This window comes from Mustela nivalis (genome assembly GCF_964662115.1).
Source record: "Mustela nivalis genome assembly, chromosome: 17".
NCBI classification, from domain to species: domain Eukaryota; kingdom Metazoa; phylum Chordata; class Mammalia; order Carnivora; family Mustelidae; genus Mustela; species Mustela nivalis.
In genome coordinates, this window is record NC_139036.1 from 20,120,802 (window position 1) to 20,136,606 (window position 15,805).

At 34.9% G+C, this 15,805-nt stretch overlaps 2 protein-coding genes across 3 annotated transcripts in view; one reads left to right on the forward strand and one right to left on the reverse strand.

The window, feature by feature from the left end:
• Positions 1-15,805, forward strand: part of ALDOC (aldolase, fructose-bisphosphate C) — a 1,020,901-nt gene that overhangs the window by 184,120 nt on the left and 820,976 nt on the right. The gene's annotated exons all lie outside the window — the stretch shown is intronic.
• TAOK1 (TAO kinase 1) overlaps positions 1-15,805 on the reverse strand; it is a 166,398-nt gene that overhangs the window by 43,881 nt on the left and 106,712 nt on the right. For both annotated transcript variants that reach the window (XM_082707056.1, XM_082707057.1), the window contains 5 exons: positions 10,820-10,913; positions 8,322-8,403; positions 4,720-4,887; positions 2,284-2,487; positions 55-189 (listed from right to left, as the gene is read on the reverse strand). In XM_082707056.1, coding sequence (XP_082563182.1) covers positions 55-189; positions 2,284-2,487; positions 4,720-4,887; positions 8,322-8,403; positions 10,820-10,913 — 683 coding nt within the window. The remainder of the gene's footprint in view (positions 1-54; positions 190-2,283; positions 2,488-4,719; positions 4,888-8,321; positions 8,404-10,819; positions 10,914-15,805) is intronic.

Consider the following 15,805-nt stretch of genomic DNA (forward strand, 5'->3'; position numbering starts at 1 on the left):
AGGTGCCACAGTCCAATATGAAAAATATATTTCTAATTCAGGGGAAGAACATACCAGTGATGCCGTCCGTATAGTAGCAAAGTGTTCTCTATTACGATAGTGTGATTTATGACGAGACACTTGTGGTGGAGACTGTGGATCTGATGCTCTTGTTCTAGGCTCTCCCTCTTCTCTGTAATTTTCTTCCTCCTAGGCAAAGAAAGAAACAATACTATTGAACAAATACAGCTAATTTGAACTTTCAAGAAAATTTAAAGATAACTTGATCAATTTATCTTAAAGACATAATTTTAAAAAGAACAAAAATTGTGAATGCCAACATTTTATTTTCAACATAATTAGAATCAGGAAACATCATTCTCCCAGTATATGGAACAGCAAACCGATTTAGGATCAGGAAATTTATCAGGTTAGATCTATATCCTACTTACTATATAGAAAATGGAAAAGCTTTAGTAATTCTAAACAGCAGTAAAAAAAAAATTATCCTAATGCTCTTAGGTTTTCAAAGCAATAATATATCTTAAAAATACCTTTTTAATTCTTCTATAATTTGTCCAAATAATCAAAAAAATAACTAAAAATTTGAAGAACTGGTCTTTCCTTATATATGTCTTAGTTTATTAATGGAAGAGGAAGTGAATTAAGTAGCAACCAACTGATTATGAGAATAACCTTTTTTACTGCTGCTTCTATTGCCTAAGTACATAAAAATTAAACATGATTTTGCCCTGAAGAGTACTACTATATAACCAAGTCATTCTTAATGACTTTTTGTGTGAGTGTAGTAGAACATATATAATATGAAATTTTCCATTTCAGCCATTTTGAAATGTACAATTCATTGGCATTAATTATATTTCCAATGTTGTACAACCACCACCATTTCCAAAACATTTCCATCACCCAAATAGAAATTGTACCTGCTGACAAAAATTCTCCATTTTATCCTCTACTCAGTTCCTGGTAACCACTAATCTATTCTGTGTCTCTATGAATTGCCTTTTCTGATATTTCATTTAAGTGGAATTATGCAGTATTTGTCCTTTTGCATGTGGCTTAATATCACTGAGCATAACATTACTTTTTTAGCATAACATCTCAACGTTCACTCATGTTACAGTATGTATCAGAATTTCATTTTTTCACAGCTGAATAATACTCCCTTATATGTATATCTGATAGTTTATTTATCTATTCATCTGCTGATTAACACTTGGGTTAGATCTACCTGTTAGCTCTTGTGCCTAGTAGGTTTTTAGGTAATACTACAAGCTTTGAAGTTAAAAAAGAAGTATTCCTATTGGTTGCTAAAAACAAGTTACCTGACTTTCAAAATGTTTTCAAGAAAATTAAAAATTCTGCACTCAGAAGTGTGAAGAATACTGTAGCAAAACCCTTATTTCTTAAACCCCAAATTTACAACTATTGGCAATTACATTCAGTTTTATTTAGTTATTTATTTTAAAGATTTTATTTATTTATTTGACAGAGAGAGACCACAAGCAGGCAGAGAGGCAGGCAGAGAGAGAGAGAGAGGAGGAAGCAGGCTCCCTGCTGAGCAGAGAGTCCGATGCGGGGCTCGATCCCAGGACCCTGAGATCATGACCTGAGCCGAAGGCAGCGGCTTAACTCACTGAGCCACCCAGGCGCCCCACATTCAGTTTTATTTTAAAGATATAAACATTATGGACAGTACAAGTCACTTTTGATCATTACCCTCATAACCCTTTCTCTTAAAAGACAACCATTATCGTGACTTTCATGTGTATACGTAACTATTTTTAAATACTGTATTTTTCATGAAACTAACTTCAAATTACATATTAACACAGTGTTGCTATATTTCTTTCTTCTATGATTTTTAAAATGTCCTTTTAATATTCTTAAAACATTAGTTTCCCAAATGCAGACATTATACTGGGAAAATAAGCCTAATGCCACTTTATTTTTATTTTTTTAAAGATTTTATTTATTTATTTGACAGAGAGAAATCATAAGTAGATGGAGAGGCAGACAGATAGAGAGAGAGGGAAGCAGGCTCCCTGCTGAGCAGAGAGCCCGATGTGGGACTCGATCCCAGGACCCTGAGATCATGACCTGAGCTGAAGGCAGCGGCTTAACCCACTGAGCCACTCAGGCGCCCCAATAATGCCACTTTAAAGTAAGTTACCTAATTATGTTCCAAATTTCTGAAACATCCAAGAGAATCTCCGGACTAATCAGTTGAAGAAAATTATTTACCAAAGTTGAAATTGTATTTACTGAAATGCAAATACTCACAGGTTTTAAATGGATGACAGAACTATTAGACATCACTGTGTGGTCTCCTTCCATCATATCCAGCTCACTCTTGTCATCTGAGGCATCTGGAAGACTGTTAACACTACTACTTTGGCTACTGGCGCTGATGGACATGCTGGGAATAGACTGATTACTTCCAACACTATTCACTGTTCCTGTCCGGCCAACACCATGATCTTGTTCCTTAGGGAAAAGAGAACTAGGTTCAAATATCTGTATCTCTTTTGAAATTGTTAATTATAATCACCTATCACGCTGCTTAGCACACAATCTTTAGAAAGAAATTTAGAGGTCTAACATGAGAAATTCCCTCTATTTGCCAAGACCAGGAAGTCTACCAACTGAAAAATAAACAAATAAAAATAATTAATAAGTAAATAACAAAAAGCCCAACTGTGTCAAAAATTTAGTTCATCAGTTATGGGTTATTTCCAAAGTATAGCATTTTCTCTAAGTTGTTTGACATTTTCTGAAATCCATTTCTACCACACATCTCATGAGGTATATATATGGAGATATTCTGGTCATTTCTCAGTAATTCCCATGGTTAAAACAAACCCCAATCTTTTTTCAGTCCTATAAATAACCACTTTTAGTTGTTACTGTTGTTAGAGAGTGCTGGCATGCACATGCAAGCAGGGTGGAAGAGGCAGAACAGGGAGAGAGAGACTCTCAAGCAGGTTCCATATGAGAGCTCGAGGCAATATCTTAATTCCACGACCTTGATCGTAACCTGAGCCAAAATTAAAAGTGTGAGGTTTAACTAACTGAGCTACAAGGTGCCTCTTAGTTGTTATTTTTCAAGGAAGACTAAGTATATTTTTCTTCTTGAGAAAATAATCTCTGGCCTACCCTTTTACATCAATTTATTTAAAATTGATTCCTATCTACTATTTGTAAATTAAAAATTACATATTACCTGTACATTTAATCATACTCATAAAAATGCTTTTATGAAGTAACCAGGCAAGCCATGGTATCTGGGCACCAACATTTTAGTAGTCTTACCCAAGATTCTGTAAGATATGGAGAATTTCATAAAGACATATGGTGCATATATACATATATATAAAGTATAAATATATATATGAATTTTTCTTACATCCTAGGCTAAAAGAGATGCTATTATAGATTTAACTGCATTAGAATTTTATTAATTTTACTTTATTGAAATATTTTATATATCTAAAAAAGCTCCATTTTCTTTCTTTTTTTTTTTTTTAGATCTATTTACTTTAAAGAGAGTGAGTGTGGCTGGGGTGTGGTTAGCTAGAGGGAGAGAGAATCCCAAGCAGACTGCACCAACTGTTGAGCCATACACAGGGCTCAATCTCATGATCCTGAGATCATGACCTGAGCCAAAACCAAGAGCTGATGCTTAACTGACTGCCCTACCCTTATTACCCTCAAAATAATTTTCTAATGATTACTATATGAACTAAAAAACAAAACCAAAACTGTAAGTTAAGAAAGTCTTGTATTTCACAGTTCATTAATTGTGTAGCACTATTAAAAAAGAAAAGTAAATAACTATTACTCCTGGTCTCAGAATGCAAAGTGATCTCTCACTGGAAAGCAATTATTATTATTTTTAAATATTTTATTTACTTATTTGACAGAGAAAGAGAGATCACAAGGAGGCTCCCTGCTGAGCAGATAGCCCAATTTGGGACTTTGATCCTAGGACCCTGAGATCATGACCTGAGCCGAAGGCAAAGGTTTAACCCACTGAGCCCCCCAGGCGCCCCTGGAAAGCAATTTAAATAATAAGTTCTATATGTATCTTTCCTTGTGAGGAAGTTCTGTAATATTTCTTCTGCAAATCTGTATTTCCATACTCCCTAAAAGGCAACATGGAAAGAACATGTGAGAGTTGAGATACATGAATCTGAACCTATATTAACCTATTATGAGTTAATCACTCTGAGCTTTGCTTTACTCATCTGTAAAATGAGTATTTTAGAACTGTGCAGATGGAATGAAGTGATACAGAACGGCAAAGAATCAAGTATCCCTGACAGAGCACAACACATGATAACTCTAAAGACTTCTGAATGAGTACTGTCAACTTTCATAGTCTGTAATTTCAAATATTTCCAAAAGCATGTCCCATGGAACCATACAAGGCAAAAGAGAGTTCAGTATCCAAAAAATTTGATGGCGACTGGATTAAAGTTGAATAGGTTTCTTTAATAAAAGACTCTGCATAGCTTTACTGTATCAATGAACACAACAAAGGGGCTGGGTTTAAAGAATGCAAAACCCTTTTCCCACCTGGGACCTTATAGGACCAGTGTTAAGAAAACATAATCTGGGAAGCACTAAAACAAAACATTCATGGCAAGACAAGCTGCACAAGGAAAGAAGCTAATAAAGAAGCAAAGCTCAATATCTGAATCATTTCTAACTTATTACCTCCTCTTCCTCCTGTGCTTCTACTGCTGGTCCATTATGTGCCTCCTGAAAAAGGAGTTTCTTCATCTTTCGATACTGCAGATTGTCCAGCTCTCTTACTGCATCCTTTGTCCTTTGAATGAGATCTATTAACACTGTTTCAGGACGCTCACGAAGAACAAACATGTGCTGATAAGAACAGAAAGTAAAAGTCAGGTGGAAGCCTATTTATTTTTTCAATCAGTACAAATGTACCCCTTTCCCAGAGTGTACTTACTATCTTAAGTAATCATGATAGATAACACATATAATCTATAGCTATTTAATTCTATTAGAGTTTTGACTTCTTATATTTACCAAACTCTCATCTCTGTACATACACTCTGGACATGCATAACTACCCCTGTACATTTATGGAAATATGGTACCTTTGTTGACCAACTGAAAAAGCAACATTGAAATAATCAGAGTCTAATTAAACACTAATAATTAAGTCTAATTAGGGACCTAAGTAAGGGCTAAATAAAGGTTTACATATTATTAGAACTGATTTCATAGAAAAGGTATGTTCACTTCTGGGTTGTATTAGGTTTTAACAGGAATGTATTTCTGGTGAATTATGTAACATAAACTTGGGTATTATAAGAAGTTCCTTTAGATGCTGGATAAATAATACTCTATAACTAGCAATTGCTTAAAAGACATTATATTATTAGTGATTTTTACCACTAACATTTAATAAGCTTAACCTTATCTAATACAGAAAAATAGAACAATTCCACCATCAGAATAATCCGTTATATTTTGACTTATTTCTTTCCTTTTTTTTTTTAAGATTTTATTTATTTATTTATTCGACAAAGAGACAGACCACAAGTAGGCAGAGAGGCAGGCAGTGAGAAAGAGGGAAGCAGGCTCCCTGCTGAGCAGAGAGCCCGATGTGGGACTCGATCCCAGGACCCTGGGATCATGACCTGAACCAAAGGCAGAGGTTTTAACCCACTGAGCCACCCCAGGCACCCCTTGACTTATTTCTTTACAGATATATTCTGTGTATAAATTTTGTTCTGTGGATACATAGCATACAGATTGCAGAAAGACACCTTTTGCCTTGAGTTCTGAGATGTACTTGAATTCTTATAATACTTTTATAATTTTTACATATATTTAGAATGTATATGAGATAAATTTATAATTTTTATAATTCTTATAATACTTTTACCTTTGTAATTCAAATTTCTTTAAAGAATTTTTTCTTTTGCCTTTTGGTATTTTAATTATTCAAAAACTTTTTTTTTAAACTTGGCTCCTTTTTTTTTCAAGTGGCCTCCATGCTGGACATGAATTCATGGGGCTTGAACTCATGACCCTGAGAGATCAAACCTGAGCTGAGATCAAGAGTCGGATGCTTAACCGACCAAGCCACCCAACATCCTTTTATTTATCTTTCTGACTCTGCACTTTACCTTCAACACTTTCACAACAATTTTCTGCTCCTCAATAAGGAAAGCACACTTGATCCTGTCATGAACACACTTAGCACACATGGAACCCTCACAGGCTCCACTGACGTCTTTTTTGTTTTAGATGATCTTATAAGAACTGGGGTGTCACAGCACAAACTACTCAAAGTCCACCTGGGAGCACAACACATGTGCATTTGGGTGTTTTTCCAACTTTCTTGGTATAAAGGTAAATGATTCTATTACCAGGGGTTCAGGACAACCTAGTTTTGTTAGACACTGTATTGGCCTGACCATTCTGAATGCCTATGGATGCCATTCCCCCAAGAGGAAAAAGATTCTCTACAGAATTTTAACAATATGATATTTTGTTCTACTATCATTGTCATAAGTATTATTTCAAATTCATAAACATAATGTCTATGGGTTACTTCATCAATTATTTATGCTAAGATCATTTAACCATTACTCTAATTCTGCACAGTTATTTCCAATTTTTAATTAACTTTTTTTTTAAAAGATTTTATTTATTTGAGAGAGAAAGAGAGCTAGAAGTGGACCTCCCACTGAGCAGGGAGCCTGATGCTGGGCTTAATCCCAGGACCCTGGGATCATGACCTCAGGTGAGGGCAGATGCTAAATTGACTGAGCTACCCAGGCATCTCATAGATTTAAATTTTTTTCTACCAATTCTTCTTATGATAAACTGCAACAGAAATATAATTAGGCCACAGGGAAAGAAGTACTTGATAGATAATTCCTTATCATTTTCAATTTCCTGCTATAAACCAGGAAAATTAATACTATATGCAGACTTGGGATCTAATCACCAAATATCTGGCCCTGGTGGGTTGGGTGATTACCAAAACAGCTTCTTTTGCTTATATAAGGCAAGTTTAAGAAGCCAGATTTTTTCTTTTTCCTGAGCCTTAGCTTGGTACATATGACCATTTATGATAATACTCAGTCTTCTTACCCCAAAATAATACATCTTAAATTTCTAAGTTTGAAAGCTTTCTACATACAGATCTTGCTTATTTATCACTAATATAATTCCTAGCTATACTAAACATTTCATTGCTATCTATTGTGAGTACCTATCTATTCATGCTTTCATTTCTGAGACTATAAATGAGCTCACTACCTAGAATCCCACAAGTATTACTAATATTTTACTGTTCTTCTATATACTGTGGTTGCAAATACTATTATACAGACACACACACACACACACACGATCTTTTCAATCACTTTGTATCTTTAACTGATGTGTACTCGTGAAAATAAACTGAAACTCTCTGAAGTTCTAAAACATTCACGTAAAAGTAGTCTATTTGATTCTTATAGTGAAAAATCACCAATCTTCCTTCGGGGCACAAGGACAGAGAGTCAAATCCTACTTACTATTGCTTTAGCTAGTTTTAAGTACTATATTAAGTTCAACAATACTATTACTGCTATTAATAAGATGGCCAAACTCCAAATGAAATAATAAATTTTGGAGAACAGAAAGCATATACCAAAGTATTTAAATTAAGCAGTCAAACCAAACTCTGTAAACAGAATTTACATGATTCTTAAAATATTCTCATTGCCAAGTTAGAAAAATATATTTCTAAAAAGGAAAGAGAAATATGATATCCATTTTTAAGTTTCTTTTGAAAGCTCTTTTCTCCCACAATATTTATATAAATATACATTTTTTCTTTCATACTATTTTAATATAGATGACTATCCAAAATATGGCAGACATAAAAATTAAATCCAAAGCTAAACTATGTTTTACTAACCTTAAAATATGACATTGTTTCACATGAATTAAAATGTGGAGTTATAACTCAGGAATATTCTTAGAACATATAAATAATCAGTTGGTACTATTTGGAATATTTATATATTTATATATATTTATTATATATTTTATATATATTAAATATTTACATATTTATATATATCTATTCAGACATGGTATAACAATTAATTCTGAGAACACAAATCAAAAGACTCTGCACCTAAGAAAAGTTCCAAAAGAGAACAGTATATAAAATTAACATATCAGTAAAAATTAGTAGATCATACTTAATATTGATCCAAAATCAAATAAAATACATCCTTTAAAATAATTTCTTATAGGTAGAAAACAGACTTAGTAAAACTAACCTTTAAAAGTTCCTCTGATGTAGGGCGATCTTGAGGGATTTTCTGGAGGCAAGAATCTACAAAGTTGCGAAAATAATCAGACCTATTGTAAAGGAAAGTATCAAGTGAACATATTGCTATTTCCTTTTAAAACAAATCCACAAGAAATACAGAGATTAGCATCCTGTGCAAGGATGACATGGAAATTCATGAAGCGTTCATTTTTGAGCACTGGGTGTTATATATAGGTGTTGAATCACTAAATTCTATACCTGAAACTAGTATTACACTGTATATTAACTAAATGGAATTTAAATAAAAACGTAATTTTAAAAATCCACAAATCTAGACATCTGCCTATTAGTAGGAGGGGAAGCAAATACAATATACTATAGATTTTATATAAGTCTATGAAAAGCTATCTAAACCAACCAATGAATCTTTATCATTTTCCAAGATGAATTCACACAGATGATTTAAAAATCTGCTCCCATAATTTAAGAAACAAACAAGCAAAGGTTAAGAAAAAAAAGAGAGAGAGAAAGGGAGAGAGAGAGAGAGAGGGAGAGAGGTAAACCAAGGAACAAACCCTTAACTACAGAGTATAAACTGATGGTTAAAAGAAGGGAGGTGCATGGGGCAATGGGGGAAATAGGAGATGGAGACTAAGGAGTGTATTTGTCATGATGAGCACAGGGTGATGTATGGAAGTGGATGGAATCACTGTATGGTAAACCTGAAACTAATATTACACTGTATGTTAACTAACTGGGATTTAAATTAAAAACTTAAAAAAAATTCTACTCTCACTTATTTTAAATACCATAACTTGTTCTATATTGAGGCAAAATTAGGGAAGCCAATTTTTTCTTCTTTGCATTCAAATTGAAGATAACATTCTTTTCAATTTTCTTTTCCATTCTGTAAGCCATCTCCCTTTCTTGTCTGCCCTGTGGGTCATCTTCTATCTAGAATTTTCAGAACATCAATCTATTTACTCTGGAGGAAACAATTTTATACCTACTTATTTCCAAAAAATGGATAAGACTTGCATTAAATCCAGAAAATCAATTAGGATACTTTTTTAAAAACATCAGAAATCTGCAACATATTATTTTATACAGTGTTAATGATGAGAGTTCAGGGAGGAAGGCAGTAAGTAACAATTATTCCATCAATGTCTGTCTTTTATATTCACATAAGATTTAAGTTCTTTATACGTAAGAATTCTTTTTTGAATCCCCAAATATCAAACAGTGTAAAGAAAGTTTGTGTTCAATATATTTATTACTGATATGTACCATAATGCTAGACTGTGCCAAAGGATTCCTTCTAAGTATCTCTAAACACATAGCAAAGACCTACTAATGCACCTTAAGTATGCAATCATTAAAGAAATTAAGTTTCATTAACTTATACATCTATTTGTCAATTTAAAAATACTGAGTATGCTTGATATGCCTCTAGAATTTTTCAAATGTTAGACACACCTAAATACACTTAGGTACATACACTAAAATTTTCTATCACTGATAAAAACCCTAGTTTTCTAAAACTGTCAATCTGTTCTCCATAAACTTCTTTACATAAATTAATTTAATCAAATCAAGGAAGTACCAAGAGACAGAATAACAGTATTCTGAATATAAACATCATAATAACAATTAGAACATCCCAAAGTTATGAATTACCTGATGATTCTGATAAAGCACTTTACGTATTGGATTTTTTTTTTAAGATTTTATTTATTTATTTGATAGACAGAGATCACAAGTAGGCAGAGAGGCAGGCAGAGAGAAAGAGGGGGAAGCAGGCTCCCTGCTGAGCAGAGAGCCCGATGCGGGCTTGATTCCAGGACCCTGGGATCATGACCTTAGCCGAAGGCAGAGGTTTTAACCCACTGAGCCACCCAGGTGCCCCCATTTTACCTATGTTTTATACTTGATAAATTATATACCATTCCCCAATAAAGTATCAATGTTTAAATTATGCTATTATATATTTATTATATAATCAGGATTATGTGTTCCTAATGTTCAAAGAAAAAATAAATTATGAATTTATATAAAAAGCAATACTTTCTGCTTCCATGTGGCATCATCTCTCTTTTATTTCTTTTTTTTTTTTTAAAGATTTTATTTATTTATTTGACAGAGAGAGAGAGATCACAAGTAGGCGGAGAGGCAGGCAGAGAGAGAGGAGGAAGCAAGCTCCCTGCTGAGCAGAGCGCCCGACGTAGGCCTCGATCCCAGGACCCTGAGACCATGACCTGAGCTGAAGGCAGAGGCTTAACCCACTGAGCCACCCAGGCGCCCTCTCCTTTATTTCTAAACTGAATTACATATATCTTATGAAAAGCAGATGTTAAACAGAAGATAAATACAAGGGTAAGATAAACAAATTTAATATCTCTTCAAGTAATACACTTTACCTAATTGAAATAAAATCATTTTGATAACATTATAAAAAAGTATTTAATTTACACAATGTTGAGTAATATATGTCTCAGCAATACTCACCATTCATTAGACTGTAGTGTAGGGGATTCATTTTGGGCTATGTGATATAAGGCACTCATTGCATTCATATTAAATAAAGGAGGCTTCCTTTCCGCTGTAAAAGAAAGAAACATTCCTGTTAAAATATGTGCCTGTTATATAAAGGCATGCAAACATTGTTTAAAATATTTGTGGGGGGCAGTTAGACCTGGGTGGCTTGGTCGGTTAAGTGCCCAACTCTTGATTTCAACTCAGGTCATGATCTCAGAGTTGGGAGACCGAGCCTCGGTTGGGATCTGCGCTGGGTGTGGAGCCTGCAAAAGATTCATTTTCTCCCTCCCTCTTCCTCCCTTCCCTCTCTTACAAAAATTAAACTAATTTAAATTTTAAAAAATTTTAATGTCTCAAGTTTCACAAAAAAAATTGCATGTGGAGCTCAAAAAATTTTTTCAAGTGTGTCAATTTACACTAAGTTGCTGGCCTAATGCCCTACCATCCCTAAATACTTTTGTATTTCCTATAAATAAGAACTTTCCTCTAAAAAACCACAATTAAATCAGGCCATTAATACTGATACATGGCTATCATCTAATCCTCAACCCCATTCAAATTTCAATCAAATGTTCCAATGATGTCCTCTGTAGCAACAGCAAGCCTTGATCATTTCCATCAAGGAAAGTGTGCATCTTATCTAAATAAATTAACATAAAACTGTTCATAATATTTCCCTATAATCCTTTTAATACCTGTAAAATGTGTAGTTATGTCACTTCCCATTCTTGATATTGGTCATTTGTATCTTTTTTTTCCCTGATCAAGCTGGCTAGAGGTTTATCAATTTTATTTTCTCAGAAAACTTTTTTTTTTTTTTAAGATTTCTTTCTTTATTTTAGTGGGGGTAGGGGGGAGCTCCTGAGCACCAGGGAGGGGACAGGAACAGAGGTGTTGGGAGACAGAGAATCTCAAACCGACTACCCACTGATCACAGAGCCAGTGCTGGGTTTGATCTCAGGACTTTGAGTTCATAATCTGAGCTGAAATCAAAATTCCAATCTTAACCGACAGCCACCCAGACAGACCTCAGAAAACTAGGGATTTTTTTATTTGTTTCATTGGTTTTCTCTATTCTTTTGGTTTTTGATTCCTTTTTTTTTTTAAGTTTTTATTTATTTGAGAGAGAATTCATATGCAAGAGAATGGGAGAGGGATAGAGGGAGAAGCAGGCTTCCCACTGAGCAGGAAAACAAACAGGGCCTTGGGATCATGACCTGAGCAGAAGGCAGATACTTAAAACGACTGAGCCACCCAGGCACCCCACCTGCTTTGATTTTTTAAAAATTCTCTTTGTTCTAGTTATTTTGGGTTGAATTTGCTCTTTTTCTTTTCGTTCTTTCCTTCTTTTTAAGTAAACTTCATGCCTGATGTGAGGCTTGAACCAATCACAACCCCAAGATCTAAAGTCACTTGCCCTACTAAATCAGCCAAATGCCTTTTGCTCCTCTTTTTCTGGTCTCTTAAGGTAACTGCTGAAGTCATTTTGAATTATACAAGACTCTTCAATGTCCCTCCAATTTGGGTTTGTCCTATGATTATATTTGGGTTACATATCTTTGATTATATTTGGGTTACATAGCATCACAGAAGTGTTCTATTTTTCTCATTGTATTTTATGAGATGGTGCATGATTTTGAATGCTTCCATTATTGATGGTGTTCGCATTATATCAATTAAAGCTGTGTCTGTCAGACTTCTTCATGGTAAATTTCTTTGTTTCCTTTTGTAATTAGTATCTTTTTTGAGAAGATACTTCCTGTTTTTTTCATAAAACTTTAATTTTCCTATTACACAGACTTGCAGATTTCTATTTTATTATCTGCTACTATCCTTTATTTTGATGTTCAAAATGCCTCATGTTTGAGCAATGAGAACACTTTATTGGCTTCTTTTTGACATGGCCCTATCATTTCTTAATCACTTCCTTGCTTTTTGGCACACTAAGATTTTCCAGGCTTATCTTGTATTTCCATACTCCAGATCAAGGTTTCCACCAATTTTCCAAGGAGCTGTGGCAACAGGTGTGTTCACTGCTACTAAGGTATCACTGTTCTTCTATCTTTTCAGTGGACAAAGTTAGGAAACACATACACATAAAAATTTATATACATACATGCACATTCAACATGTTTATGAAACAATGGAGTTCTAGCTTTATCTTTTTCCATTATTTGTTACACTCTTCTAACAAAGAGGAACCTTGCTCTTATCACACTTAATTAGTATTTTCTTATTTGATAAAATCTCCCTGTATGTAACCAGTCTCCCATCTTTGCTACCACATCGTCTCTTTTTAAAAAAAAAAAAAAAGATTTTATTTATTTGACAGAGAGCAGAAGTAGGCAGAGAGGCAGGCTGAGAGAGAGTGAGGGAAGCAGGCTCCCCGCTGAGCAGAGAGCCCGATGTGGGGCTCGATCCCAGGATCCTGAGATCATGACCTGAGCCGAAGGCAGAGGTTTAAACCACTGAGCCACCTAGGCGCCCTACCACATTCTCTCTTAAGCAGATGTCTCCCTTTCCTCGCTCAAGTTTGTTGCAGTTTTTCCTTGCTCAAGTTTTCAAGCCCCATTCCAAGTTACTCTATAGTGTGAACAATTCTTTATCCATTCAGTTTCTAAAACCAACCCAAACTGGGTCACCTCTCTGCAATGTGGCTCTTCTGATCAGTCTTTATGAGAGCAGCTCTCTTCCTTTTGATTAGGAACACTGTATCAGGCTACCCCGAAACACAGATGTCCTCCTTAGACTCTGAATCTATATGACAGGAAGTTTCCCCTACTGTCACCTCTTCACCCGACTTGGGCTCTGACACTCTATGCTGAGCCACCTCCATGGCTCATGAGAGGGTCATTCTCCCTAACTCAAATGTTGCTCAAGGGTCAGTTGACTATATTGTTGAATTCGGTTTGCTAATATTTTGTTGAGGGTTTTCTGGATCAATGTTGTTCAAGGATATTGGCCTGTAATTTTCTTTTTAGTGTCCTTCTCTTTTTCCAAAGGGACCTTTTGGTATCAGGGTAATGCTGGCCTCATAAAGTGAGTTTTGAAGTGTTCCTACCTCTTGTATTTTTTTGGAAGAGTTTGAGAAGGGTTACTATTAATTCTTCTTTATATGTTAGAATTCACCAGTGAAATGACCTGGTTCTGAACTTGTTTGTTGGAATGTTTTTGATTACTAATTTGATCTTCTTACTAGTAATCAGTCTGTTCAGATTTTCTATTTCTTCATGATCCAGTCTTGGTAGGTTGTATGTTTCTAGGAATTTATCCATTTCTCCTAGGGTTGTCTGATTTGTTGACATCTAATTATTCATAGTAGTCTCTCATGATAATTTGTATTTCTGTGTTCTCAGTTTTTTTTTTTTTTAAGATTTTTTCTTTATTTATCTGACAGAGATCACAAGTAGGCAGAGAGGCAGGCAGAGAGAGAGGAGGAAGCAGGCTCCCTGCAGAGCAGAGCGCCTGATGTGGGGCTCGATCCCAGGACCCTGGGATCATGACCCAAGCCAAAGGCAGAGGCTTAACCTACTGAGCCACCCAGGTGCCCCTGTGTTCTCAGTTTTAACATCTCTTTCATTTCTGAATTCATTTGAGTCCTCTTGTCATGGTAAATCTAGACAAGGTTTTCTGTTTTGTTTATCTTTTCAAAAAACCAGCTCTTAGGGGTGCCCAGGTGGCTCAGTGGGTTAAAGCCTCTGCCTTCAGCTCAGGTCATGATCCCAGAGTCCTGGGATAGAGCCCCACATTGGGCTCTCTGCTCAGCAGGGAGCCTGCTTCCTCTTCTCTCTCTCTGCCTGCCTCTCTGCCTACTTGTGATCTCTGTCCAATAAATAAAACCTTAAAAAGAAAAACAAACCAGCTCTTAGTTTTGTTGATCTTTTCTACTGGCTTTTTAGTATCTCATTTATTTCTACTCTGGTATTTGCTATTTCCTTCCTTTTATTAACTTTAGCCTTAGTTTGTTCTTTTTCTAGTTCCTTGAAGTATGAAATTATATTATTTGAGATATTTCTTAATGTAAGCATTTATTTCAAAGATCTGCCCTCTTAGAACCACTTTTGCTGCCTCTCATACATTTTAGTATGTTGTATTTCCATTTTCATTTATCCCAGGTATCTTTATTTCTCTTTTGATTTCTTCTTTGACCCACTGGTTGTTACAGTAGGATGTTGTTTAATCCCCATATATTTGTGGATTTTCCAGTTTTATTCTTATAAATTTTTTTTAAGATTTTATTTATTTATTTTACAGAGAGAGATCACAAGTAGGCAAAGAGGTAGGCAGAGAGAGAGGAAGGGAAGCAAAGCTCCTTGCCGAGCAGAGAGCTGGATGCGGGTCTCGATCCCAGGACTCTCGGATCATGACTTGAGCCGAAGGCAGAGGCTTTAACCCACTGAGACACCCAGGTGCCCCCTTATAATTGGTTTTAAGTTTCATACCACTTTGTTGGAAAAGTTGCTTAATATGATTCCAATCTTCTTAAATTTATTAAGACTTATTTTGTGGTCTAACGATTCCAATCTTCTTAAATTTATTAAGACTTATTTTGTGGTCTAACATCTGATCTATTTTGGAAAATGCTCAATGTATACTTCAGAAAAATATGCATTGTGTTGCTTTTGGATGAAAGGTTCTGTATATATGATGTCTGGTAAGTCCATCTGTTTCAACGTATTAAGGCCAATGTTTCCATGTTGATTTTTTTGTCTAGATGATCTATCCATCGATAAAAGTGGGGTTTTACAGTTCTCTACTCTTACTGTATTGCTTTCTATTTCTCCCTTTAGGTGTGTCAAAACCACCTTACATATTTAGGTGCTCCTGTCTTAGGTGCATAAATATTTACAAATCTTCTATCTTGCTGCTGGACTGACCTCTCTACCATTATGTTATGCCCTTCTTTGTCTCTTACCAAGGTTGTTTTATATATTCTTAAAATTTTATTTAAGAAAG